The 24,499-nt window shown below is 40.8% G+C and overlaps 1 protein-coding gene across 1 annotated transcript; it reads left to right on the plus strand.

Annotated features, from left to right (window-relative positions):
* Positions 1 to 13,569: 13,569 nt before the first annotated feature.
* FAM216B (family with sequence similarity 216 member B) lies at positions 13,570 to 18,346 on the plus strand. Its single transcript, XM_007468618.1, has 3 exons — positions 13,570 to 13,674; positions 16,311 to 16,431; positions 18,129 to 18,346. Exons 1-3 carry the CDS (start codon positions 13,570 to 13,572, stop codon positions 18,344 to 18,346), a joined length of 444 nt encoding a protein of 147 aa, XP_007468680.1.
* The last annotated feature ends 6,153 nt before the right edge of the window (positions 18,347 to 24,499 follow it).

Below are 24,499 nucleotides of genomic sequence, written 5' to 3' on the forward strand. Positions count from 1 at the left end.
CTTGACAATTCACAGAATTATTTCTGGTTTGTGAATAGATGTCATGTATTACATTGCTCTTTGTGAGTTCAGTGGCTCATACAGTCAGCATTACCAGCTAATTCATCAGATACCCGAGCATTTAGGATGTCCCCTAGGGAACTATATTCCCTGTAACCACACGGATGGGTACAAAGCTTCATTTCTCTCAGAGAATCTTCCTTCACTTTCAGTGTGCACCTACTGTCCACAGTGAAATATTCCATGTGTAATAGAAGTTAATTTTTGATTTGGCCATCTTCCAAGGTCTCTCATGTTCCTCTGTCTCCTTACCAGCCACTATGGAAAACAGTATGGGGGATCCTCAAAAATTAAAAATAGAGCTACCATATAATCCAGCAATTCCACTCCTAGGTATTTAACCAAAGAAAATGAAAACACTAACTTGAAAAGCTATCTGCACCCCATGTTCACTGCAGCATTACGTACAACAGTCAAGACACGAAAACAACCTAAGTGTCCACTGACAGATGAATGGATAAAGAAGTTGTGGTATACACAGGTATGCAAAGGAATATTATTCAGCCATAAAAAAAACAAACAAGGAAATCTTGCCATTCGAGACAACATGAATGGACCTCGCGGATATCATGTTTAATGAAATAAGTCACACAGAGAAAGACAAATACTGTACGACCTCAGTTATCTGTGGACTCTGAAAACAAACCGAAACAAAAACATAGTAACCAAAAAATCCCAACCAAACGCATAGAAAAAGAGATCAGATTTGTGGTTACCAGAGGCTGGGGGCAGGGATAGGGGGATTGGAGAAAGGTGGTTCAAAGGTAGAAACTTCCCGTTACAAGATAAAGAAGTATTAGGGATGTAATGTACAGCATGATGACTACTGTTAACACTGCTATTTGTCATATATGAAAGTTGCTAAGAGAGTAAATCCTAAAAGATCTCATCACAAGAAAACACATTTTCTTGCTTTCTTTTTTATTGTATTTATGTGAGATGATGGATGCTAACTAAACTTACTGCACAACCATTTCACAATACATGTAAGTCAAACCACTATGCTGTAAACCTTACTTTTTTTTTTTTTTGCGGTACGCGGGCCTCTCACCGCTGTGGCCTCTCCCATTGCGGAGCACAGGCTCCGGACGCGCAGGCTCAGCGGCCATGGCTCACAGGCCTAGCCACTCCGAGGCATGTGGGATCCTCCTGGACCGGGGCACGAACCCGTTTCCCCTACATCGAGAGGTGGACTCTCAACCACTGCGCCACCAGGGAAGCCCTAAACCTTACATTTTTACAGTGATGTATGTCAATTGTATCTCAATAAAACCAGAAAAAATTTTAACATCTTTATTGGAGTATAATTGCTTTACAATGTTGTGTTAGTTGCTGCTGTATAACAAAGTGAATCAGCTATATATATACATATATCCCCATATCTCCTCCCTCTTACGTCTCCCTCCCACCCTCCCTATCCTACTCCTCTAGGTGGACACAAAGCACCAAGCTGATCTCCCTGTGCTATATGGCTGCTTCCTATTAGCTATTCATTTTCCATTTGGTAGTGTATGTATGTCCACGCCACTCTCTTACTTCGTCCCAGCTTACCCTTCCCCCTCCCTATGTCCTCAAGTCCATTCTGTATGTCTGCATCTTTATTCCTGTCCTGCCCCTATGTTCTTCAGGACCATTTTTTTTTTTTTAGATTCCATATATATATATATGTTAGCATACGGTATTTGTTTTTCTCTTTCTGACTTACTTCACTCTGTATGACAGTCTCTAGGTCCATCCACCTCACTACAAATAACTCAATTTCATTTCTTTTTATGGCTGAGTAATATTCCATTGTATATATGGGCCACATCTTCTTTATCCATTCATCCGTTGATGGACACTTAGGTTGCTTCCATATCCTGGCTATTGTAAATAGTGCCGCAATGAACATTGTAGTACATGACTCTTTTTGAATTATGGTTTTCTCAGGGTACATGCCCAGTAGTGGGACTGCTAGGTCATATGGTAGTGATATTTTTAGTTTTTTAACGAACCTCACATTCTTTTTGCTAGTATTTCGTTGAGTATTTTTACATCTATACATCTATGTTCATCAGTGATATTGGCCTGTAGTTTTCTTTCTTTGTGACATCTTTGTCTGGTTTTGGTATCAGAGTGATGGTGGCCTCCTAGAATGAGCTTGGGAATGTTCCTCCCTCTGCTATATTTTGCAAGAGTTTGAGAAAGATAGATGTTAGCTCTTCTCTAAATGTTTGATAGAATTCATCTGTGAAGCCATCTGGTCCTGGGCTTTTGTTTCTTGGAAGATTTTTAATCACAGTTTCAATTTCAGTGCTTGTGACTGGTCTGTTTATATTTTCTATTTCTTCTTGGTTCAGTCTCAGAAGGTTGTGCTTTCCTAAGAATCGGTCCATTTCTTCCAGGTTAGGTTGTCCATTTTATTGGCATAGAGTTGTTCGTAGTAATCTCTCATGATCCTTTGCATTTCTGCAGTGTCAGTTGTTACTTCTCCTTTTTCATTTCTAATTCTATTGATTTGAGTCCTCTCCCTTTTTTTCTTGATGAGTCTGGCTAATGGTTTATCAATTTTGTTTATCTTCTTAAAGAACCAGGTTTTAGTTTCATTGATCTTTGCTATTGTTTCCTTCATTTCTGATCTGATCGCTATGATTTCTTTCCTTCTACTAACTTTGGGGTTTTCTTTTGTTTTCCTTTATCTAATTGCTTTAGGTGTAAGGTTAGGTTGTTTATTTGAGATGTTTCTTGTTTCTTGAGGTAGGACTGTATTGCTACAAACTTCCCTCTTAGAACTGCTTTTGCTGCATCCCATAGGTTTTGGGTCATCATGTTTTCATTGTCATTTGTTTCTACTTATTTTTTTATTTCCTCTTTGATTTCCTCAGTGATCTCTTGGTTATTTAGTAATGTATTGTTTAGCCTCCATGTGTTTGTATTTTTTACAGATTTTTTTCCTGTAATTGATATCTAGTTTCATAGTGTTGTGGTCCAAAAAGATACTTGATACGATTTCAATCTTCTTAAATTTACCAAGGCTTGATCTGTGACCCAAGATATGATCTATCCTGGAGAATGTTCCATGAGCACTTGAGAAGAAAGTGTATTCTGTTGTTTTGGCATGGAATGTCCTATAAATATCAATTAAGTCCATCTTGTTTAATGTATCATTTAAAGCTTGTGTTTTCTTACTTATTTTCATTTTGGATGATCTGTCCATTGGTGAAAGTGGGGTGATAAAGTCCCCTACTATGATTGTTTTACTGTCGATTTCCCCTTCTGTGGCTGTTAGCATTTGCCTTATGTATTGAGGTGCTCCTATGTTGGGTGCATAAATATTTACAATTGTTATATCTTCTTCTTGGATTGATCCCTTGATCATTATGTAGTGTCCTTCTTTGGCTCTTGTAATAGTCTTTATTTTAAAGTCTATTTTGTCTGATATGAGAATTGCTACTCCAGCTTTCTTTTGAGTTCCATTTGCATGGAATATCTTTTTCCATCCCCTCACTTTCAGTCTGTATGTGTCCCTAGGTCTGAAGTGGGTCTCTTGTATACAGCATATATACAGGTCTTGTTTTTGTATCCATTCAGCCAGTCTATGTCTTTTGGTTGGAGCATTTAATCCATTCACATTTAAGGCAGTTATCGATATGTATATTCCTATTACCATTTTTTTAATTGTTTTGGGTTTGTTATTGTAGGTCTTTTCCTTCTCTTGTGTTTCCTGCCTAGAGAAGTTCCTTTAGCATTTGTTGTAAAGTTGGTTTGGTGGTACTTAATTCCCTTAGCTTTTTCTTGTCTGTAAAGGTTTTGATTTCTCCGTCGAATCTGAATGAGATCCTTGCTGGGTAGAGTAATCTTGGTTGTAGGTTTTTCCCTTTCATCCCTTTAAATACGTCCTGCCACTCCCTTCTGGCTTGCAGAGTTTCTGCTGAAAGATCAGCTTTTAACCCTATGGGCATTCCCTTGTATGTTATTTGTTGTTTTTCCCTTGCTGCCTTTAATATTCTTTCTTTGTATTTAATTTTTGATAGTTTGATTAAGATGTGTCTTGGCATGATTCTCTTTGGATTTTTCCTGTATGGGACTCTCTGTGCTTCCTGGAGTTGATTATTTCCTTTCCCATATTAGGGAAATTTTCAACTATAATCTCTGCAAATATTTTCTCAGTCCCTTTCTTTTTCTCTTCTTCTTCTGGGACCCCTATAATTCAAATGTTGGTGCGTTTAATGTTGTCCCAGAGGTCTCTGAGACTGTCCTCAATTCTTTTCATTCTTCTTTATTCTGCTCTGCAGCAGTTATTTCCACTATTTTATCTTCCATGTCACTTATACGTTCTTCTGCCTCAGTTATTCTGTTATTGATTCCTTCTAGAGAATTTTTAATTTCATTTATTGTGTTGTTCATCATTGTTTATTTGCTCTTTAGTTCTTTTAGGTCCTTGTTAAAGGTTTATTGTATTTTCTCCATTCTATTTCCAAGATTTTGGATCATCTTTACTATCATAACTCCGAATTCTTTTTCAGGTAGACTGCCTATTTCCTCTTCATTTGTTTTGTCTGGTGGGTTTTTACCTTGCTCCTTCATCTGCTGTGTGTTTCTCTGTCTTCTTATTTTGCTTAACTTACTGTGTTTGAGGTCTCCTTTTTGCAGGCTGCAGGTTCATAGTTTCCTTTGTTTTTGGTGTCTGCCCCCAGTGGCTATGGTTGGTTCAGTGGGCTGTGTAGGCTTCCTGGTGGAGAGGACTGGTGCCTCTCTTTTGGTGGTTGAGGCTGGATCTTGTCTTTCTGGTGGGCAGGACCATGTCCGGTGGTGTATTTTGGGGTGTCTGTGACCTTATTATTCTAGGCAGCCTCTCTGCTAATGGGTAGGGTTGTGTTCCTGTCTTGCTAGTTGTTTGGCTTAGGGTGTCCAGCACTGTAGCTTGCTGGTCATTGAGTGGAGCTGGGTTTTAGCATTGAGATGGAGATCTCTGGGAGAGTTTTCGCTGTTTTATATTATGTGGGGCTGGGAAGTCTCTGGTGCACCAATGTCCTGTACTCAGCTCTCCCACCTCAGAGGCTCAGGCCCGACACTCGGCCGGAATACCAAGACCCTGTCAGCCACACAGCTCAGAAGAAAAGGGAGGAAAAAAAAAAAGAAAAAAGAAAATAAAATACTGTTATTAAAATAAAAATTTTTTTTAATTATTAAAAATAAAAAAGTAATTAAAAAAAGAAAGAAAGAAGGGAGCAACCAAACCAAAAAACAAATCCACCAATGAGAACAAGCGCTAAAAAGTATACTAAAAATGGACAGACAGAACTGTAGGACAAATAGTAAAAGCAAAGATATACAGACAAAATCACACAAAGAAGCATATGCATACACACTCACAGAAAGAAAAGGAAAAAGATATATATTTTTTTTAAAAAATGGAAAAGAGCAACCAAATCAATAAACAAATCTACTAATGATGATAAGCTCTAAATACTAAACTAAGATAAATATAAAGCCAAAAACAAATTAGATGCAGAAAGCAAACCCCAAGTTGCTCCCGAAGTCTACCACTTCAATTTTGGGATGACTCATTTTCTGTTCAGGTATTCCAGAGATGCAGGGTACATCTAGTAGATTGTAGAGATTTAATCCGCTGCTCCTGAGGCTGCTGGGAGAGATTTCCCTTTCTCTTCTTTGTTCGCACAGCTCCTGGGGTTCAGCTTTGGGTTTGGTTCCGCCTCCGCATGTAGGTCACCTGAGGTCATCTATTCCCCACCCGGACAGAACAGGGTTAAAGTAGCTGCTGATTAGGGGGTTCTGGCTCACTCAGGCCGGGGGGAGGGAGGGGTACAGAATGCAGGGCGAGCCTGCAGCAGCAGAGGCCAGAGTGATGTTGCAACAGCCTGAGGCGCACTGTGTGTTCTCCCGGGGAAGTTGTCCCTGGATCACGGAACCCTGGCAGTGGCGGGCTGCACAGGCTCCTGCGAGGAGAGGTGTGGAGAGTGACCTGTGCTTGCACACAGGCTTGCACACAGGCTTCTTGGTGGCTGCAGCAGTAGCCTTAGCGTCTCATGCCCTGTTGTCTCTGTTGTTTGCGCTGATACCCGCAGCTCGTGCCCTTCTCTGGAGCTCGTTTAGGCAGTGCTCTGAATGCCCTCTCCTCGCACACCCCGAAACAATGGTCTCTTGCCTCCTAGGCAGGTCCAGACTTTTTCCCAGACTCCCTCCCGGCTAGCTGTGGTGCACTAGCCCCCTTCAGGCTGTGTTGATGCCGCCAACCCCAGTCCTCTCCCTGGGATCCGACCTCCGAAGCCCAAGCCTCAGCTCCCAGCCCCCACCTGTCCTGGCGGGTGAGCTGACAAGCCTCTTGGGCCGGTGAGTGCTGGTCAGCACCGATCCTCTGTGCGGGAATCTCTCTGCTTTGCCCTCCGCACCCCTGTTGCTGTGCTGTCCTCCGCGGCTCCGAAGCTCCCCGCTCCGCCTCCCGCAGTCTCCGCCCGCGAAGGGGCTTCCTAGTGTGTGGAGACCTTTCCTCCTTCACAGCTCCCTCCCAGAGGTGGAGGTCCCGTCCCTATTCTTTTGTCTCTGTTTTTCCTTTTTTCTTTTGCCCTACCCAGGTACGTGGGGAGTTTCTTGACTTTTGGGAAGTCTGAGGTCTTCTGCCAGAGTTCAGTAGGTGTTCTGCAGGAATTGTTCCTCACGTAGATGTATTTTTGGTGTGTTTGTGGGGAGGACGGTGATCTCCGCGTCTTACTCTTCAGCCATCTTGTAGGTCCCTCCCTTCTCTTTAACTTTTAATCTGCTAGTGTTGGACAGTCTCCTGCAGAGGCGGGGGATGGCTGTCCAGAAATTTTTTTTAACACATGAGAGCTTCAAATATTTTGTGAGGCTTTATTGCCCACCCCACCCCCTTCTGCCATAGATCGTTTCCAGATTCAATAGCTCTTATGCATGTGCCAGCTCATCCTATGACACAGCACCTCTGTTTTAGCCACACAGTCCACCTTGCTTATGTCCATTGTGTGGACACAACACTGCAGCACAAAGCCCACCAGGGCAATCCCAATTTCTCCCTTATTTTAGAAACTATACTTCTGTTGATGTAGCCTACACACTCATGAATCCCTCTAGCAGCCTCATTCTGCGTTTACTTCCCTATGCCTAAACTGCTACTAAACTCCAAATTCTATTTCTGTGTTTTTCCAACTAGAAATCAAACTCTGATGCAGAATATAATTTTTGTTGTTATTGCTATTACATTTTATCCTATTAGATTCAATCCATCACTTTAACTTGTCAAGATCTTTCTGTGTCCTGATTCTGCCATCCACTATGTTTTCTATCCCACCTGTTGAATAGATTTCTGTCATTTGGAAACTAGATCTTTGTCATCTGAAAACTTAGTAAGATTGCCTACTATGTCTTCATTCAAGACCTTGATAAAACTGTGGAAGAGATCAGGGCATGTCACCAAAACCCTATCTAGGTTGTCACTGACTCTTTAATTGGCCCCTCTAGTATTACTTTTTAACAAGTTTCAAATTGTACTTATCTGTCCATGAGGATTTCATAAGGCACCTTGTTAATTGCAGAAATACCAGGTCTACAGCATCTAAAAGTCTCAGAATCCTATCCCTACTAACAACAACAAAAAAGGAAATGACTGTTCAAAACATAGCTGTCAGTATTGATCTTCTAAATGTTTATAAAGATGGATATTAACTCGACTTATTGTAGTGATTATTTTGCAATACATACAAATATAGACTCATTATGTTGTACACCTGAAACTAATATTATATGTTAATTATATCTCAATGAAAGTTGCTCTACTAATTTACTGTCAAGTAATAGACAGTATTTTTATTCAGTCCACTTTTTATAAAATCAGAATACATGCAAAGAGTGTTTTCCTGGGTAAGGACCTAAGCTTTACACCCACATCTTCTGTGAACTGGGAAATGACTGGGCAAGTTTGAGGGCTGATGGGACTGGCCAGCTAGACACCTATTTCCATGAAGCCTTTCCAGGAGCCTTATTAGAAGGTCAATGATGCAGTATAATAAGACTAATATCCTGCTCCAGAATTATGACCATAAGTCTCTGTGAAACTAAAGCCTCCCCTTGTTCAACCAAGTAGTATTCAAGATGGAAATGAAATATACCCCAAGGACAGAAAGAATCAAGATGCATGAATTTTGTCTGTGGGTAATGGCTGGATAAGAGGAATAATTTTCTATTACAGCAACATATACGTTGCTTGAATTCCCTTTTAGCTCCGGAGTCCAAGGGGAGAAATCATAGACTTCAGGTAACCATGGGTTTGAGTCCTGGCTCTACTATTTAATAGCTATGCCATAGGATCTGTTTTCAGAGGACCAGCACTAATCCCCAGTGAAAAAGACATTTTTGTAAATTCTTAGAATTTTTAAAAATAACATGCCCTTGAGCCTATAATTGTCTACAAGTACCCAGGGCACCTGCTTTAGTTCCTTTTGACCTCTTACCTTTTTATTCCATAGAATTATTTGGGATTATAGAGTCAAAGTTAAATCTCTGGGTATTCCCTTGAGTTCTATTCCACTTTAGATTATTTTCTGAACTTTATGAATCTGTTTTCCCAAAGTCCTTGGCACATATATGACCATACCCAGCTTTTCCTTTGCTGCTAATCACTGCTTCTAAGTGTCCAAAGTAGTTTTCACTCACTGAAAGTGGCTCTTACAGCCCAAACCGGGATTCTTAGTTTTCTTGCTTTTGAGACCAGTGACCCTAAAGTGGTCGCTATGTGTAAGAGCTTTGGTTTGGGGATCTTGGAGAAATAGGAGTTTTCTGTGAAGAGATGGCATGAAAAAAACAAGATAACAGAGGAATAATCAGCCTCCATGAAAAACCCCACCAAACAGGATTGTGCCCAATGGACTACACAGCTCTTTGTGAAAGAAAGTCCAGCAAAGACTGTGAAAGCTCTGAATGGAAACACTCAGGAGTCCAAGTGATAAACAGCAGCACCGAGTGGGGGGAAGGATACTTCTTTTACTTTATTATGGTTCACTGATGCCCTCTGAGGGCTTGGGGTAGCCAAGGGAGGACATCTGTGCCTGGTAGAGTTATCCCCTGGCAGAATTAGCCCTGCAGCTAAAAGGATCCTGGAGAAGAAGCAGGAGCAGAAGGATATGAGCAGATAATTTCCTCTTGGGTTCATGGTTTTCCTGGGAAGTACTTATCTCTGTAATATACAGTGATACTCTGCCTCTTGTTCTAGCAGACTGGATTCTTTGAATTAGGGTTTAACCTCATCTTGGATTCCAATCATGGGTCCCTTTTTCTCACTTGGTAATGCCCATGAGGTCATATCTACCCTACTATTCTATAAAAACACTTTATGACCCATGTTCTAAGCACTGGAATGTAGACATACCAATGTCTTAAGCATTGTGTCCCATTGTTGTACCAATATTTCATCTATGAAATAGTATGCACCTTCATCATTAGTCAAAATTATATTTTCTATAGTAATTATATGATGGGTGTTTCTACTTTTTTTTTTTTTTTGTAGTCAGTTTTAATTCTCTTTGAAAAGTCTAGCTAGTCATTGGGAAGACAATTTCTTTGTCCAAAATTGATGATTTACATTTTTTCATCATTCCTAAGTCTTAAATTATTGTCCCAAAATTTATACCTCATTCTTTGATACCATCTATAGAGCTAGTTAATTATCTTTTATTTTGTCTTTTCTAACAAAATTCCAAACTTTAGTGGTATTAGGCAAACATTGACTGTATGTGGTGTCCATGATCACTCAGCTTCACGCTTAGCCTTCTATAACCTTCTCTTTACCACAGTAGTGGGAAGACTGCAAAATACATTTTGCAGAATTCCTCATGAGCTGGCATCCAATGGGATGCAGGATATGGAAGCCTGGGGGAAAGGAGAAGGAGAATGGTTTCTGCTTGCATCTGTAACAGTGGCAGCATCAGCAATAGTAGCAGCCAGGCAGTAACAGTGGTGATAGCAACAGTAATATTTAAAGTTTTGGAAAGAACACAGAAGCAAGAATAGCAAGTGTGTACCAGGTCCTGGGGTGCTACTCAGGCAGCAACGTCCCAACAGAAGCAGCCTCAATGGCACAGTGTTCATGGACTCTGGGTGAAATCATTTTCGCTTTTGTCCCCCAGCTCTCGGTGTGGTAGTAGTTTAGTGCAATTGCCAATCTTTGGATAAGCTAACCTTTCTTGTTTTGCTCCTGTACAGCCCATTCCAAAACTTTTATATTCCTTATGTTCAATTCCCTCTCTGTCAAACACCTAGATCTGTTTCTGTTTTCCTGACTGAGCAGGGAGTAATGCATGCTGTTATGAATCAGCATGCGTGTGTAACAGTCAGCAGATGTGGTTTGCTCTAGAAGGCATTTCATCATATCCTGGAAAAACATTCAAGGGAGACTCAAGTGACAATGCCAACTCTGCAGACAACTGTTCTTTATCTCTCAGTAGAGAATCACCAACCTCTGAGATCCAGATCTGAGAGGTTTTGTGGTATTCACTGGCATTTACAGACACTTACTTGTGCCATTTTTATTCCCCAGAAGGTCTGCACTTAAATTATTGGGAAAAAATGCAAACTTTTTTGTGTGTTGAGTCCTTTCTTTTTTAAGCTATACAGTTCATCACTTTCATCTCCCTATATTTTTCTTCCCCTTAGTCTCCTAAGAATTTTCAATTTGTGGTTTTCTTTTGGTATTTCTTCTTCCATTTTCCCTAGGAACTCTTCATTTTTACAGATAATGTAGCATTCAGAGAGCAGATTCTCAAGAAAGAAAGAAGTCTGTAATAATGACGCTAGCCCAGAGGAAGGGATAAGATTGCTCTCATGAGTCAGGTTAAAATGAGGCTTATGCTGATGACATCAGTGTGAGCAAGAATCTTGTGCCATAAGTTCATTATCATGCGGCCTCTATTCAAGATCAAATATGGAGAATATCATACTCCTCCAAAAATTAAGAAAGGAACAATATCTTAATATATGGGACAACTGCATAGATTACCACAGTCAAATGTATGCCTGTACCTCTATATTTAGGAATTATTCCTTCATCATTCTGAGCAACGGGGATGGTGGTTACTGACTCCAAGTCTGAGAAGAACACATGTAATGGCCTGTTGCCCTGATGGATTTCTTGACCTTTAATATTCAGCCTCTCTGTCTTCATGCACGGCAAGCCTGCGGCGGCAGAGGCCAGAGTGTCTGTCTCCATGCACTTTTCTCCCCCAAGTCTGCATATAACGCAGATATGGTAGATTTAAAAGTTGACACTTGATTAGATACGAAGTTTGGAAGAAAAACGATTAAACTGTGCAGTTGCATGCTGTCCAGAAGCAGGGAAAGGCATGCAGCCAAACTTCCCCAGCTCTTTGCTTCATCACATGACATTGTCTGGATATCAGCTTATCAACAAACTGAATTTTACCGCCACCACTGCATGAAGAAAGGGACCTTGCAAGAGAACTACATTGAATATGAATACCAGCCTATAAAAAAGGGGAGATTACAATACAAGCTAAGTTTCTTTTAAACAAATCTGTCTTTTTGTTTCAGATATAAGTTTTTTTTGTAGATTTTTCCTCCCTGAATTCTGCAAGCATTTTAATCAAACTTTATCAAGTACAGACCACTTGAATAGGTAAGATGGATTTCCTCAGCAACAGTCCAAGAAAATCACACATGAATTGCTGCCCCAAGAAAGATCATCAGTCATTTCCTTATGCTGTCTGAGGAGAGAAGAAATCTTCCCAGCTTTGAAGAATATTTATGTTCTGCTCTACAGATCTGGAAAATGGGAAGAGGGATACTGAGATGATTTGATTACAGGATAGAGTGTAGGCTTCTATCATGGACAACATTAAAAGAGTATATCTTGGTTGGTATGGTTTCTGGAGTGCACGTTGAAGGAAAGCAGTATTTATAGTTTAATTTAAAGTTTATATTGTGGAAACAAGACACATAAAGATGTTGACTGATGTTTTCCTATAAATTTCTCTTCTGGAAGATCTGAGCAATTAGCTCTGTGAACTCAGAACCAGAGTTTTCTCATGCATTAAAATCCTTCTTAAGTGCATTCAATAGGGTAGAGGAGAGAAGAGGAACTGGCCTAATGAGAGCATTCTGTATTCAAATCTCAGTTAATAATATTATATATAGAATGGATAAAACAACAAGGTCCTACTGTATAGCACAGGGAACTATATTTAATACCCTGGGATAAACCATAATGGAAAAGAATAGGAAAAAGAATGTGTATATATGTATAACTGAATCACTTTGCTGCACTTCAGAAATTAACACAACATTGTAACTCAACTGTACTTCAATAAAATAAATTTTTTAAAACCTCTCAGGTAATCAAACAACCCGATGAGGTAGGCGTTGTTGACAAGGGCAAAGGAGTGAGCAGAGGAGAAAATGTTAGGGGTTTCCACTCTGCCTTAGCGACCCTATTCCAATATGTCCATTCTTCCTTGATTGTTAATTTTTAAATTATGCTATACACCTCAGATTCTAAACCCTAAATTACATGGAAAGGAAACGAGACTTATAGAAGATGTGGCTCCTTCATTCTGTATCTTTGTCAGGTTAGAGGCATGGCTAGATTTAATAGCTTCTTTTATAGTACAAGGCTGGAAAATTGCAAATCTGAAGGTGCAAGAAATGGAGAGCGATGTAAAGATATACTATACTGTCAAGATAAATCATATTTTCAAAGGATATTTAATGTTCTGGGAAGGTGCATAACACATAGAGAATGATCTCCCTGTTCTAAAATCACACACAATGTACATGGGGAAAAAATTATAAAATGGAATCAATCAAATGCCAACAATATCTATGCACTGTTAAATTATGGATGATCTTTTTTTTTGTTTTTGTTTTGCGGTACGCGGGCCTCTCACTGTTGTGGCCCCTCCCGTTGCGGAGCACAGGCTCCGGACGCACAGGCTCAGCGGCCATGGCTCACGGGCCCAGCCGCTCCGCGGCATGTGGGATCTTCCCGGACCAGGGCACGAACCCGTGTCCCCTGCATCGGCAGGCGGACTCTCAACCACTGCGCCACCAGGGAAGCCCTGGATGATCTTATTTCCTCTTCAATTTTTAAATTTTTCCAAATTTTCAAAAATGACATATATTGCTTTTAGAATCGGACGAAGCAATAATTATTCTTTAAAATTATCAAGAAATAACTGTTATGACCTGGTGTGGTTCTACAACCCACCTGTTCCAGAGGCAGAGTGCAGCAGAAAGACAAAGGGCTCTGAATTATTCCTTTGATAAGTAAAGGGTGAGAATTGGGAAAAGTGGAGAACTAAGAAGTCTGGTGAGGTCTAATTCCATGGAAACATTTGAGAAAATGTCTTATCCCTTGAAATAAATAATATTTATCTATTTGTTTATTTATTTACTTATTTGCCTGCTTACTTACTTAGGTACATCCCCAAAATTGGTTGAACAAAATGAAATTTTACGTTATGCTTTGCTGTTCCTTGGAGGTACAGGATGAAGATGGGAGGAAAACAGAAAATACAACAAAAGCTATGGAATGTTCCACAGATTCCTTGCATTCGAGTCCCTCACTCTGTCTCTGATACTTCACTGCTGAAGGTACAGGCATATTATTCACAGATGGAGGGACCCTTTTCTGTCTCTTCTTCAAGGGTTGAGGACTTCTTGGCTCTTTGTTTACCCGCATTAGGGAAAACACTGGGCCCAACAGAGGCCCTCGGTGCATGTCGACCATGTGTGTGAGAGAATGAATGAGCACTTGGATGATCTAATTCTATACCCATCCCACGTCAGGAGCTCTTCCTTCTCCTCAAGGAAGGCTAAGCAACAGCGTAAGAATATTAAAAATGTTATCTGTTACTACTCATTTAGGAAGTTGAGAGTTCTACTAAGGAAGAGAACTAGGCATTTCTTTTCCCTTGTAAAATAAAACCATAAATTTTAAAGCTTTATCTTACATAATGGAAACTCCCATTGCACTTTGGAGCTTTGCTCTTGAAATGGCTTGCGACTTTCCTGTTATATTGTTCTCAATCATTTGAAAAGTCTTACTTAGGGATCTATTCTCTTCTTCAAATATATTATCTTTTTTTTTTTTTTTTTTTTTTTTTTGCGGTACGCGGGCCTCTCACTGTTGTGGCCTCTCCCGTTGTGGAGCACAGGCTCTGGACGCGCAGGCTCCGCGGCCATGGCTCTTGGGCCCAGCCGCTCCACAGCATGTGGGATCTTCCCAGACCTGGGCACGAACCTGTGTCCCCTGCACTGGCAGGCAGACTCTCAACCACTGCACCACCAGGGAAGCCCAAATATATTATCTTTTAAAACATCTAATTCAGAAACTGTAAAGCTGAAATGATGTCTCAAAGTGTGAAGTACTTGGCTCAGCTACTTTCCCTCTGAACATATTTTTAATATCAAGTTTAAGGCCTCTAGACACCAAAAACATCTGACTCACAGATGTCAACTTCACACAAAATTTCTAGCAGATAAAATTCACTTAGCTTATATATATTTATCTTAAGTTTAGTTTGTATTACATGGTTACCAACTAGTTTTGAAATTCTGTCATTGTTTTGAATTTTTTAGCCTAAGGGGAACTTATTTTATCTTGATTTTTCTAAAATGTTGATGCCACTACCTCTGTTTCCCCATCTCAATGTAGTGAGCACTTATGGTATATCAGGTATATAAAAGTAATCGTAGTACAGCCGTTCTTTTTCCTCCCTAGCACTAGATGGTAGCTTCCTAAATGGTCTCCCTACCAGTGGTTTGTCTTCCTTTGAGGCCATTGTCCACAGCAGGGCCAGATCGATCTTTGTAAAATGCAGATCTGGTCAGCTTAAAGAATGGCACTTGGGGCTGAGTAATTCTTGGTTGCAGGGGACTGGGAGGCTGTCTCATGCTCCGTAGTCTATTCAGCAGCCTCCCTGGCCTCTCCCCAACTGAATGCCAGTGGCATCCATCCTCCCTCCCACCATTTGTGACAACCAAAAATTTCTCCAGACATTGCCAAACGTCCCTTCAGGGTCAAAATCACTCGTATTGATAACCACTGCTTTAAATAAAGACCAATGTTCCTCATATAAAAGGAAATCTTTAAACCCTTAGTATAGCAGAAAAGCCTTCCATGGTCTTCCCCTGCCTTACTTACTCTAGAGGCTTTTCCAGCTCAGACTCTATATGCTGATTAAAGTAAAAAAAAAAATGCCGAAAGTCTAGTTCCCAATATATTCAGATATTTTGTGTCCCATAAGATTAACCTGTACCACTTCCTCCCTCTAATCAGCCTTTCTTTTCCTTCTGGTCCAGTGGTCCCCAAATTTTACTGTGCATGTATCAAAAGCACCAGGAGGGCACCAGAGGGCTGGGCCCCACCCCCAAGAGTTTCTGATTCTGTAGGTCTGTGGTGAGACCTGAGAATCTGCATTTCTAAAAGATTTCTAGGTGATGCTAATGCCCTTTGAGAATCAGTATTCTAGTCCCTTTAGGGAATCCCTCCTTACCAGGAGGACTCAGATGTGTTGGTCATCTCTTTCAGGAAGCTTCCTTGACTGCTAACACAGAGCTTGTTTTCCTTCTCTGTTTCCTAGCACCTTTTCACTAATGACCTTGCACCCTTATCACATTACCCACCTACTTATCTACCTAGCTCTCTCCCCTGCTCACTGAGAAAGTTCTCTTTTACCCTCCAGAGGCTGGCACACTTCAGGCCCTGTGTAGATTCTCACAGCCTACCTTCCTCAACAAGGATTATAATAGATCAGTACAGTTATCAGATATTGAAAATCCTTGGCTGGGCTTCCCTGGTGGCGCAGTGGTTGAGAGTCCGCCTGCCGATGCAGGGGGCGCGGGTTCGTGCCCCGGTCCGGGAAGATCCCACATGCCGCGGAGCGGCTGGGCCCGTGAGCCATGGCCGCTGAGCCTGCGCGTCCGGAGCCTGTGCTCCGCAACAGGAGAGGTCACAACAATGAGAGGCCCGCGTACAGCAAAAAAAAAACAAAAAATCCTTGGATCTCCCTCAGCCCAATACTTTGACCTACTTATCTAGAATCTTTTTTTAATTCATCTTCATCACTACACATGTCAGTGGAAGACTGTTTAAGTAAACTAAGGGAGGTGAGAGATACAGAGAGAGAGAAGCATCTTATTTCTGTGGAAGTCAGCTTTGAATACATCACACTCTAATCCTATCGAATTCCACCGACTCATCAAAATCACCTGCTCTGCTCTGACAGGACCTAACCCAAGGGCAGCAGCGCTACTTTTACAGCATCATGAGGATTTATAATCCCAGGGCCCAGTGGGTGGCCCTGCAGACCTGCTATGTTCACGGCCTTCAGCAACAGCAGCTGCTTGGTGAGTTTAACTACCTGACCTGAACCAGGCATCTCAGGGAGGGACTCGTATGTTGCAGCTGGCAGTCAAGTTTCCAGATAAATAATTCAAGAATGACCTCTGTCAGCCTGATATTTTATCAGCATGGTTGGCAGGTCAATTTAAAAATGATTATCTCTGTCAATAAAAAGCAAGGTTTTATGGGAAATTAAGAGGACTTAAAGAAATTGGAGTATGGTTTGTTATAAAATGTCAACAACTCTCTGAGATTTGCAAGAACTTGATCTAGTAGAACTGGCAATGGGCTTAGGCAGATGGTCTGGGCTCAAACCACAGCTCAGCCCCTTGCTGGTTGTGCAGATTCAAAGGCTTGTTTGATTCACAGCAATAATATTTATATTTATTGAGTACTTACCATGTTTCCAACATTGTGCTATGAGCTCTACATAGAATATTTCATTTTCTCCCGCACTTTACTGTTGTGGGAAACTGCAGCTCAGACAGGTTATGTGACTTGAACAAGATCATACAGATAGTAAATGTCAGTTAGGACCATCACCCCCAAAGACCATGCACCTTCACCCCATACTCTGCCATCTCTCTTCTTCCACCAACCTCATGGGATTTTATGAACCACAAATGAAAGAATGGTTGTGAAAAACTTTCACAGACCATAAGCAACAACCTACAGAAAGGTGTAGTTATTATTAAATCTCTTTTCTTCCAGGAGATGTTTTCAGTCTCCGGTTTCCCTTATTACACTCTTCTAACTCCAACAGGTCCTTTCTTCTGTAAACACTCACTTGGCATTAGCACATCAACCTTATTGTTCCTGTATTTGCACAACAGGAAAACATGGTTTTTGCAAATGATTTAATATCAAGAACAATAACAACAATAGCTACCTTTTATTAGGGCTTCCTACATGCCAGGCATAGTTCATAGTGCTCTACATGTATTGTCTTATTTAAAACTCAAACACCTCTACATGGTGCCTTTATAACTCACATTTTACAGAAATGGAAATTGAGACATGAGTAAGTTAAATAACTTCACCAGGGTCGTGCAACTAGTAAGTGGCAGAGCCAGGGTTTAGCCTGGTCCCCATGCTTGAACTGAAGGGTTACACAGGCATCATCTGGTAGCTTTGTTTGTAGAGTAAAATTGCATAGAGGCCAATGAAACCAGAAACAGAGATATGCAACATTTAGAGCACGTAAAACCCACCTGTCTATGTTATTAAAATACAGACTTCCAGGCCTAACTCTCTATTTCTGACTCAGAAGTTCTTTGGAATAGAGTCAAAAATCTGCATTTTTAAAAAGCATTATTAATGTGGCCTCAGCCAAATGATTCTGTAGTGCGTGGTCTGCAGACTACACTTTAAAAACAGAGAGAGACTGAATATATCTGTTTCTATTTGAAGAAAGTTTTGATATTGAAGATAAGCAATTCATGTGAAGATTCCACATGGCTCAAGTCCCTCTCCAAATAATTTGTTGTGTTAATCAATGACTATTTATTAACTAATTAAATGAGAAATGCAATAGAAGAAAAATATACTTCATATCCTGAAAAAGTATACAATCTGAGTGTGCTAAACATAATTGTTTCTACCCTACAAAGTAGAAGGAATTTTGTGCAGATGTGGATATTTGCAGAATTGTTTGTTTTGTAAAACTGTTGACTTTGAGGTTTATCTCATTTCTTCGCTCCAGGCTATATTACTCAACAGGAGGCCTTGGCTTGTGCTGCCTTACTTAGAGATTCAACCAAAAGAGGCTCAGCCAAGGCAGGTTGTCATAGAACCATCTCCCAGAGAGCCTCAGGCAGGACAGGAACATGGCCCTCAGCACTACCTGTGTTTGTGGTTCCACTCAGGGCCCAAAGCACAGGGCTCCGATCCCTCAGGACCAAGGCTTTGCACAAGCTCTGAACAGGTGGTTCACCCATATACCCCTGGCATCTAGTGAGTATTTGGGGCATATTTGTTGAATGGGAATGAATAAAAGAATAACATCTAATACAAACACCATACCTAGAAGTAATCTCTCCAATTCACATACATTTTACTAGCAAGAACAAGTTGAGTGGCTTAAGAGCAATGGGAGCTAAGAGTCAGCAAGCCTCTCATTCTATATATAATCTGTAGAGTAAAATGACTTTTGAAGCTTTCAAAGTAAAAGCTTCCTTTGAATTAGAACATCCCAGAGAAATCCCAAGAACAGTGGAAGGGGACAAGTGACCAGAGGATTCACGTCCTCTGTCACTGGGTGAACATATTTTGCAAGCCCCCTACTATGCGTATTGAAAATACACAAACCAACACAGACGGGACACTGGGCACACAGGGCTTCTGGACCATAACATCTCAGCAGCTACTGGACTGTACCTTCCCATGGCCTCCTTGCTCTCAACTGCCCCATCAAACAACAGCATTAAACTTGGCCCCAAATCTTCTGGTTCTTGCCTAACTCAGTCACTTTGTGTCCTCTTGAAACTTGGACTTATCCACCTGCTACAGCTGCGTTCATTCTACACAGCTGTAATTGACCTTGACACAGGTAAGAGGATTCATGCACACATCTTCCCCCTGGCAGCAGGGGGGATTACATTCTCAGCAGAAGAAATAGCCCCAAAGAACAGATCTCAAGTCCAACCTTTCTATGGCCTTAATGGTTTTAAGACTACACAAATATGCAAAAAAACGAGATTAATAGTGAGTCAGATCATCATACAAATTACGTTAGTTACATTTAATAGTTACATCACTAGTGATTTTTCTGTGTTAAAAATAAGTCACCAGAGCTCACAGAAAGTCAAAATTTAAAAATGCCTTTCTTCATCTAATTTCTAAATGTTCAACCGCTTCTCTCATTCAAATCATACAATGACTTTGTCAAGACTTTAAAAAGGAGTTGGTTGAGATGGAATATTAACTTGCTTGACAAGGAATATGCTAACACTGATCTGAAAGGAAGATGCTGCAATATTACAAGAAGAAAAAAAAACCTCATTGATGATTATTATCATCTTCTCTCTGCAACTATTAACATAGAAGATGTAAAAGTTCTTAGGAGATTCTGAAAACTCCCAGTACTGTGTGATATCTGATCTACTTTTCTTTGGGAGGGACAAGGGTGCACGGTTGGCAGGAAGACTTGGGTAAGCCAATGCTGATGTTGCTGGGTTCATTCACTTAATCATAAAGAAGCTTCTTGACCTCTGTAAATCCGGGCCCCAATTCATGTACTCTAAGCAGCCCTATGGTTCTAAGTTAAGAATTGTTAGGTAGGGGCTTCCCTGGTGGCGCAGTGGTTGAGAGTCCGCCTGCCAATGCAGGGGACACGGGTTCGTGCCCAGGTCCGGGAAGATGCCACATGCCGCGGAGCAGCTGGGCCCGTGAGCCATGGCCGCTGAGCCTGCGCGTCCGGAGCCTGTGCTCCGCAATGGGAGAGGCCACAACAGTGAGAGGCCCGTGTACCGCAAAAAAAAAAAAAAAAAAAAAAAAATCAGAAGTACCTTGTTTCCGATAGAGGATTTTGAAAGCTAATTGTCAGGTGAATGTTACAAGGCACAAAAGAACAAATAAATCTAAGTTGATGCAGAAGGTCCCACTTGTTGGATCTCCCTTCTGAGAAGATAATGTCCTACCTCTTGAGCCCCACACCCAAAGCTTATGAGGAATATGATTGGCTGTGGTGCTGGAAGAAAGGTGCTCACCTGGGAGGATGCTAAGAAAGATGATCAAAGGGAAACAAAGGACAAACTGTGACTCTTAGGAAACTCTACTACTTTGACCTGTTGGAGACTCTACTGCTTGCCTTCACAATGTCAGTGGACACATCAGTATTTAAAGTCCTTGAGACCACTGACTATTTTCAGTGTAATTACTAGTAACCTAGAACAGCACCTGGTCTGTGGTAGGTAATCAATAATACTTGTTGAATAATTATAAAATGTTGAAAGATTTTGCAAATCAGACTGGCCTGTGAATTTGTGCTATTATTCTAGGGTCCCAGGATGCCACAACTACTAGTGAGGAGTACAAGCAGTTTATTAAGTGCACAGGAGCAGCTCATCCAGGTGCCAGCAATAGGGGTGAATTGTCTGGAAAGGATTTTAAAACAATAATAAAGCTCATTAAAAATTGGTCTGCTTTCTATTATCACCATAAGCCAGCAATTCTAAACAATATGAGTGATGAAATATTCCTCTACCAAAAATCTTTTGTTGGCCTAGGGTCTAAATAATTGCTGAGGTTACCGTTGAGTTTTAATAATACATATGTAAGCTTCAAGGTAACACATTCTTATTGCTTTTCCTTTAATAATCATTTTATTCCGCATGGAAAGTAATTCAGAGAACTTCAAAACCATATCAGCTCACATATCTCCAAGCACTGTGGTACTACGTATTCTTGAATGAACAATGATTACACCATCACCATAAAGACAAGAAAAAGCACTTGAATTACTTCATTCTTTACTCTACGTGGCCACTTCGCATTTTTCTTTTAAACAATTTTATTGAGGTACAAATTAAATGCAGTCAGTTAAAGTTCAGTGAGTCTTGACAAATGCATACAGTCATGAAACCACCACCACAATCATGATATAGTACATTCCCATTACCCTAAAAGTTTCCTTGTGTCCTTTTGTAGACAATCTCCTCCCTCAAACTCTGGCCCACGATAATCACTGATCTGCTTTGTATCACTGTAGTTGCTTTCTCTAGAATTTTCATAATTGGAATCAGAGTAGACAGTCTTTTGTATACAACTTCTCTCACTTAGCACGAGGCTCTTGAGGTTCATTGTGTCGCATATGTAGCATTCCGTTGTATAGACACATCACACTTTGCTTATCCATTCACTAGTTTATGAACATTTGGATTGTTTCTAGCTTTGGAATATTACAAATAAAGCTGCTATAAACAGTTTAATGTAAGCTTTTATGTGAACATAAGTTTTTATTTCTCTTGAGTAGATACTTAAAAATATGATTACTGGGTCTTATGGTAGATTTACGTTTCACTTTATAAGATGGTGCCATAGTGTTTTCCAAAGTGGTGGCACCATTTTGCATTCCCACTAGCAACGTATGAGTTCTAATTGCTCTATACACTTGCAATGTCAGACATTTTAATTTTTGTATTTTAGTGACTGTAGCTGCTGGGCAGAAGAGACCTTGGACAAGTGGGACATACCGTCACTATCAGTTATGGTCACAATCTTACCGGGAATCATGGCAAATTTCAGGGAAAGAAGTCATGATAGACATGAGGGTGGTGATGGCAATAATCATGAAGATTTAATAGCAGAAATTTCAAAGTTTAAGAACCAATCTCTCCAGCTTAGTTTAAGGGAGGAAGGGTTTGGAGGAGATGAGGAAGAAGAAAAAGAAGCAACCCCTGTAGAAAGGACCACCCCTGGTCAAAGCCATGATGTGGTTCAGTGTGTCCCTGGTACCTTTTCATTTTCCTTGTTTGCAATGTTCTTCAGGTTCTGCAACCAGCACCCCACCACCACCACCAAAATCATTAAGCACTGTATTAGTTACCTATTCCTGCAGAAAACATTACTCCAAAACTTAGTGAATTAAAACAATAATATTTACTATCTCACAGTTTCTGTAGTCAGGAATCTGGGAATGGCTTAGCTGGGGCTTCTGACTCAAGGTCTCTAATAGAGTGCAAGCAAGGTGTCAGTTGAGGCTCTGGTCTCATCTGAAGGTTCAACCAGGGAAGGATCTACTTCCAAGCTCACGCCTGTGGGTGTTGGCAGAACTTAGTTTCTTGGGTGCTGTTGGACTCAGTGATTCAATTACTTACTGGGGGTTGTCTGGAGGCCACCCTCAGTTTCCTGCCATAAAGGTCCCTCAATAGGGTAGAAATATCAATACATCTCAATAAGTCACAAACAGCAACTTGTTTCATCTGAGTTAAAAAACAAAAGTGGTGTGTAAGGTGGAAGTCACAGTCATCTATAACTGATCTTGGAAGTGTCATGCCAACACCTTTGCTATGTTCTACTACTTAGAAACACGTCACTGGGTCCAGCCCACACACAAGGGTAGGGGATTACACAATGGCAGGCATACCACAATTGGGGTGGGGGGGAAATCACTGGGAACCATTTAAGAAGCTATCTACCGAAGCCAAGACTAAGGTAAGTTGAGTGAGGTGCCTGGGGTGCAAAACTGAAAGAAACACTTGTTCTTGCACGATCCTGAGTGTGAATCCCATGTAGTCCCTACCTAGACACCTCATTGCTGTACTTTAGTCTTGGCTCTGCTGTCTGCCACACGCACCCAATACCTTTATGTTGACTTCTGAACACCCAGTCAGGGCTCCTTGCCTAGACATCTGGTCTGAGCCTGTCTTCTCAGACAACTGTCTCATGCTGTAGCAAATCTCTAGCCTCCTGTACGCTGCCCACAAGCATGTAGACTCCAGACTAGTTGGAACCAGAAGATTGATGATGCTGACTCCCAGTTACTGTATCACCAACCAATCAGAAGAATGTCTACCCCACAACCCCATTCCCTCACCCTGTCTTTAAAAACCTTTCCCTGAAAGCCATCAGGGAGTTCAGGTCTTTTGAGCACTCCTTGCTTGGCACCCTGCAATAAATGCTGCGCTTTCCTTCACCACAACCCGGTGGCAGTAGATGGACTTTAGTGCACATGGGCGAGCGGACCCAAGTTTGGTTTGGTAACAAAACTTGGCTGTTTTGTGTCCAAATCCTCCAACATGCTGTTGAGGAAAAAGTAATTTCAGATAAGCCTAAGAGATTTAATAATTAATATGTAACTCATATATAATCTATACATTTGGAGCAGTATTAATCAAAATACAATCCATATACCAGACTCACTGAGGGTGCTTAAGGAAAATGCAAATTCTTGGGTCCCATCCTAGACCCAGTGAATCAGAATCTGAACAATAGCATCCCAGGTGATACTTATGATTACTAAAGTGTAATAACCCTTTGCACTTATGGAGTGACCTCAGTAGACATAATGCTTTAACCTTAATAAACTGAATTTTTGTTTGGCAAATTCAGCAAAAATTTAGGGGCAAGACTCCATGATGAGAGAGACTTTTGGAGTTAGGGAAGTATCCCCTTAGTAACCTTCAGTAACTCATGTAAATAAACGGCTTATTATTTTTACTCAAACTAGGTCAAACCAATGGTATAACAGTACTTGAATCAACAAAAATGATTTAGTTTTCCTAGACTTGGTATTACTATATATGCCTTACAATTCCACCAAAATGAATCCTGACTTGATTTTCTCTCCCATTTCCTATTTTGTGACGAAGGCTATAAGAACCTGTCCAAGAGTTTTTGCACCTTCTCAATTAAAATGAGTTGTTAATTGCACCAGTGCTTGTAGAAGAAACCATTATATCAGCATTCAGACCCTTATAGTCCATTGTCTGAAATGTAATCAATCCCTATGTTAGAAATCAATCCCTTGTCTGCCTCCAGAGAATTGTCCTTCATTTTTCTCATATTAGGGCTTTCATACTGTTCCAGTTACACAATGGATTCCATCAGGTCAGAAGGAGAGGAAAGCCCTGTTGCTTTGAAAATCAAAGCTTAGGTGCAGTGTCAGAGGCAATTACCCAAATGTAACCACGCCAAACAATGAGACGCTACATGGTGTGAATTCCCAAGCACCCCTCTGGCTCATGGAACAGCACAGACCTGAGGGAAAATGAGGACCTGTTTATAAACAGAAGATTCTAGAGAAAGAAATTTCCTACTTTAAAAAAAATCTAATGACTCCAGAAGAATGATCAAAATAACTTGATAAGGTATCACAGAAAGTCAGTGATGTTTCAGAAGCCCAGCTCTGTATAAGGAAAACTATCACACCATTGTAAATATATTCCTTATTTAAACTCAATCAGCTATTACAGTATGTGTTGCATTGTGTATTTATGTAAATAAGGAAAGATCAGAGGGTAAAGTCCCATAAGTCAGGGAGTCTGTTTGAAGCACATCTAAGATTGGGTTAGGGGGAGGTAGGGAGGAGGGGGAGGCTGCTGATGGGCCAGATTGTGTGTAAAAGTCAGGGAC

Source organism: Lipotes vexillifer, unplaced genomic scaffold, assembly GCF_000442215.2.
Source record: "Lipotes vexillifer unplaced genomic scaffold, Lipotes_vexillifer_v1.1 scaffold479, whole genome shotgun sequence".
In the NCBI taxonomy this organism is placed as follows: Eukaryota; Metazoa; Chordata; class Mammalia; order Artiodactyla; family Lipotidae; genus Lipotes; species Lipotes vexillifer.